We start from the raw sequence: 5,000 nt of genomic DNA, 5'->3' as shown, positions 1-5,000 counted from the left end.
TGCTCGGTATGGGGTAAATAAATATACAAACGTATTCCATTTATGGCGATGTGATTGGTATCATAATATGTCATTCATGTAGGCTACGTGACTGACAAAGAGAGAGAGAGGGAGGGAGAGAGAGAGAGAGGCGTGTGCATGTGTGCGTGCGTGCGTGTGTGTGTGTTTGACTTGACAGGCAGCGAGGCGAGAATTCGTTGATAAATGTGACTTCGACGTTGGCGTACGGCCGAATATATGGAAAAATATACGCCGGTTTATACGCTCCGTTGATAAATGAGGGCCAGTATCTCTATAGTCATGTGATCAACCAAATCTGTCCGATTTTCCATATTCTATCCTGATTGGCTAAGATTTGCTTCTAAAGTTTGCAGGATTGGTTCATTTTGAACAAAATGCCTCAAATCATGAACACAGCATGCGATTGCAGTGAAATTTTGTGCACACCTTCCCACTAGGCCGAGGAAGAAATGCTTCTTTAACATGTTCTTATTGTGTTGAACTGACATTTAACATGTTCTTGTTGTGTTGAACTGACATTTAACATGTTCTTGTTGTGTTGAACTGACATTTAACATGTTCTTGTTGTGTTGAACTGACATTTAACATGTTCTTGTTGTGTTGAACTGACATTTAACATGTTCTTATTGTGTTGAACTGACATTTAACATGTTCTTATTGTGTTGAACTGACATTTAACATGTTCTTGTTGTGTTGAACTGACATTTAACATGTTATTGTTGTGTTGAACTGACATTTAACATGTTCTTGTTGTGTTGAACTGACATTTAACATGTTCTTATTGTGTTGAACTGACATTTAACATGTTCTTATTGTGTTGAACTGACATTTAACATGTTCTTGTTGTGTTGAACTGACATTTAACATGTTATTGTTGTGTTGAACTGACATTTAACATGTTCTTGTTGTGTTGAACTGACATTTAACATGTTCTTGTTGTGTTGAACTGACATTTAACATGTTCTTATTGTGTTGAACTGACATTTAACATGTTCTTATTGTGTTGAACTGACATTTAACATGTTCTTATTGTGTTGAACTGACATTTAACATGTTCTTGTTAGGGTTAGTATTATTAATATTAGTAGTTATAGAATATATTGTACTGTATGTTATAACTGTAGATATGAGTATTAAGTATTAAGTATGAGTATAAATATTAGTAGTTATAGAATATGTTGTACTTACACTATAGATGCTGTCCTCTGCTGCTGCTTTGGGCTTTTCAAAGTACTGTGGAGTACACACACACACACACACACACACACACACACACACACACACACACACACACACACACATAACACAACAAATAAATAAAAACATTAAAAAAGAACATAGAATCATACAGAGGCTGACTCTCCAGTGTTTACACAGCCTGGACGAGGCTCAGGATTAACTTTATCCTCAATAATACTGTTCCTACTAGTACTGACTCATCCAGGAGAGACATCAATCCATACATAGAGTCTTAATAGAGCCTCACAGTATGGATTCACATGTTACAAACAAGTGACTGCATGGCACTATGCCATCTAGGGACCTTAAGTAGAATCCTCAGGGCATCATTGTATGCCACCTTAAGCCTCCTCATGCTACCCTTCTTGTATGAGCACCACAGGAAGGCTGTATATATGGGAGTGCAGAATGCTTTATAAAGTGCACACTTTACAGGATCTGATCACATACTGAACCTGTGAAGCAGCGTAGTGTCCTGAGCATAAAGTATTCAGCACTGTCTAGAGATATCTCTATCATCATGGAGACAGTCAGTAAAAATGTGGCCACGGGCCCACGGCACTTGATTTCCTGGCACACAGATAGATGACTGTCACACAGGTGAAAGGCTGAGAAAGACGATTTCTTGTCCTCATGGCTTCTCACTATCATGAAACTACTCTTTTTTACATTATAAATAATGTCATGATCATTGCCATTCAGGTGATTAATGATAGAGTTACCTATAAGACTTATTGCACTTATTTATTTAATTCAATAGATAGATCATTCATGTAAACATTGAATAAAACGGGAGACAAAATCCTCCCTTCTCGTACACCATTACTAACAGAGAAATGGGCAGATGTAACATGACCCCATTTGACCTGCATTTTATGATTTGCATACCAAAACACCAGTATATGTACAATGTGTCTATAGGTATGCCTCTATCAATTAATATTTATATATATCAGTATATGTACAATGTGTCTATAGGTATGCCTCTATCAATTAATATTTATATATATCAGTATACGTACAATGTGTCTAACTATGTTAAGTAGTATTATATCTGATGAAGAAATCCAGATAAATGACTATGTTTTGTATAGAACAGATAGAGATAGAGCAGGAGGTGATGTGGCAACATATGTCATTTCTAGTCTGAAGTCAGAACTTATAATTCCCCAAGTTGATTCTGTGAATTTTGATTGTCTTTTTGTTAAGTTAATTTTTCATCAAAACAAGCAGTTGATCATAGGTAATTTTTATAGGCCCCCATCGGCTCCTGTGGAAACTATTAGATCTGTACTGTCCACAATCAACTCTCTAAATTGTCCCTTGGAATAAATTTTTTTAGGGGACTTTAATTGGAACTGGCTTCCTCGTTTCTCTTCAAATGAGAAGAAATTATTTGACAACATAAACTTAACTCAACTTATCACTGAGCCGACCAGAGTTACTGAATAATTATTATAGTTATAGTTATTATAATAAAAATTCATCAACACTATTAGATTTAATATTTGTTTCACATCCAGATAGGATTGTTAAATCAGGGGTCCTCTCCGATTGTTTTAGTGACCATTCTGGAATATTTTGTGTTTGGAAGATAAGAATTCCCCGTCTTCCTCCAAAATATATAAATATGAGACAGTGTAGAAACATAAATACAGATAATTTTATTCAGGATGTTGTTTCAGTGGACTGGAATAGGTTTCAGTTGATTCCTTTTGTTGAGGATGCGTCGAACTTTTTTTTAGATGAATTTGTGAGAGTTATTGATAAACACGCTCCTTGGAAAACAGTAAGAGTTAAAGGTAGACATTTACCATGGATCAACTCAGATCTCATAGGTCTCTTTAAACGTAGAGATACGGCTTGGGCAAAATACAGATCTACTAGGGACCCAGTTGACTGGGACTCCTATAAACATTTGAGAAATGTTTGTAAGACACAGACTAGAAACGCCAAGGCTAATTTTCATAGGAATGGACTTTCTCAAGATTTCAAAAATCCCAAACCGTTTTGGAATAAGTTGAATAGTATTCTTAATCCAAAGAAAAACTCTGTTCCTCAGATTCGTGTAAATGATGAAGTTGTCCACGACCCTGTTCTTATCTCTGATGTGTTTAATCGTTTTTTTTCCTCTGTTAGTAATTCTTATTCTTTTGATTCTCCTTATTTAAATAATCATGTTAGTAGTCCTATTAATGGTTCATTTTCATTTAGACGAATATTACCTACGGAAATTTCACAAGTTATTTCAGAACTTAAGGTTGGATGTGCCTCTGGTCCAGACGGATTAGAGGCCAAGTTTATTAAATTAGCTTCTCAAGTTCTCATCTTCCCTCTTGCAGATTTATTTAATCTGTCCCTATCAACTTGTCAACTTCCATCAATCTGGAAATGTGCAAAGGTCACTCCACTCTTTAAAGGTGGTGATCCTTTAGAGGTTAATAATTATAGACCTTTTTCTATTATCTGTTCAACGGCAAAAATATTTGAGAAGCTCATTTATAATCAATTATCTAGATATATTAATGATCTCAATATTTTATCCCCATTTCAGTCAGGTTTCCGTTCTAATTTCTCCACTACTACTGCTCTTGTTAAATTTTCGGATGATGTATACTCCGCTTTAGATAAGAGTAAATTATTAGGTTCTATTTTTATCGATTTATCTAAGGCTTTTGATTTAGTTGATCATTATCTTCTGTTGGATAAACTTTATGATTTTGGCCTTTCTCGACAGGCATTACTTTGGTTTAGTTCTTACCTTCATAATCGTCGTCAGTGTGTTTCTTTTAACAATGTTAAATCGGATTTCTTGGTGATAGAAAAGGGTGTACCACAAGGATCAATCTTAGGTCCTTTACTTTTTTCCATTTTCATTAATGATCTTCCCAAAATATGTACAAATTGTTCCATACAGTTATATGCTGATGACACAGCTATTTATACATCTGATTGTGATATATCCAAAATTCAAAGCTCCTTGCAAACGGAATTTAATTTGGTTCAAAAATGGCTTTCAAATAATAATCTTATATTAAACAAGCAGAAGTCGTGCAGCATGGTGTTTGGTACTCGGTACTTTCTTAATCGTACATCCTCTGAATTGTCTATTTGTTTTACAGATGGCTCTCCCCTTAAAACAGTGGAAACATTCAAATACAGATTCTGAATTTTCTTTTAAGCCCCATATCGATTCTCTTAGGAGTAAAGTAAATAACGGTCTCAGATTAATGTATAGATCAATAAACTGTTTTACTTTTCAAATAAGAAAACATATTGTTCAGCAGCTTCTACTTCCTATCATTGACTATTGTGACATTATTTATCAGAACACCTCTGAGACACATCTTCATTCGTTAAATGTAGTTTACAATAATATATGTAGATTTGTACTCCGGTGTCCTTACAGTACACATCACTGTGTTCTGTATGATACGTTAAATTGGTTATCTCCTCATGATAGGAGACATTTTCATTGGTTGCTTTTTGTTTTTAAATGTATTTACTTTAATTATCCTTCTTATTTGAAAGAGCTTTTACGTCCGTTCAGTTCAAGATACCCATTAAGACATACACAACAACCTGTTTTTGAGGTACCTGTCGGTATAAACAAAGAAATTGGGAGACGTTCTTTTAAGTTTAAAGCACCTTCTGATTGGAACAATTTATCCACTTTACTTAGATCAATTATTTCATTTTCTGTTTTCAAAATATCTCTGCTTGATTCCCTAAAATCCAAC

General features: G+C 34.7%; 1 protein-coding gene across 1 annotated transcript in view; it reads right to left on the bottom strand.

The window, feature by feature from the left end:
• Nucleotides 1–5,000, bottom strand: part of cd247 (CD247 molecule) — a 29,561-nt gene that overhangs the window by 13,032 nt on the left and 11,529 nt on the right. Inside the window, exon 3 of the mRNA XM_080422236.1 lies at nt 1,210–1,254. Within this exon, the coding sequence (XP_080278362.1) occupies nt 1,210–1,254 (45 nt within the window). The remainder of the gene's footprint in view (nt 1–1,209; nt 1,255–5,000) is intronic.

This window comes from Gymnoscopelus braueri (genome assembly GCF_963280865.1).
Source record: "Gymnoscopelus braueri genome assembly, chromosome: 24".
Taxonomy (NCBI): Eukaryota; Metazoa; Chordata; class Actinopteri; order Myctophiformes; family Myctophidae; genus Gymnoscopelus; species Gymnoscopelus braueri.
The sequence above is the reverse complement of the archived record's forward strand: the minus strand, read 5'-3'. Positions and strand labels throughout refer to the sequence as shown.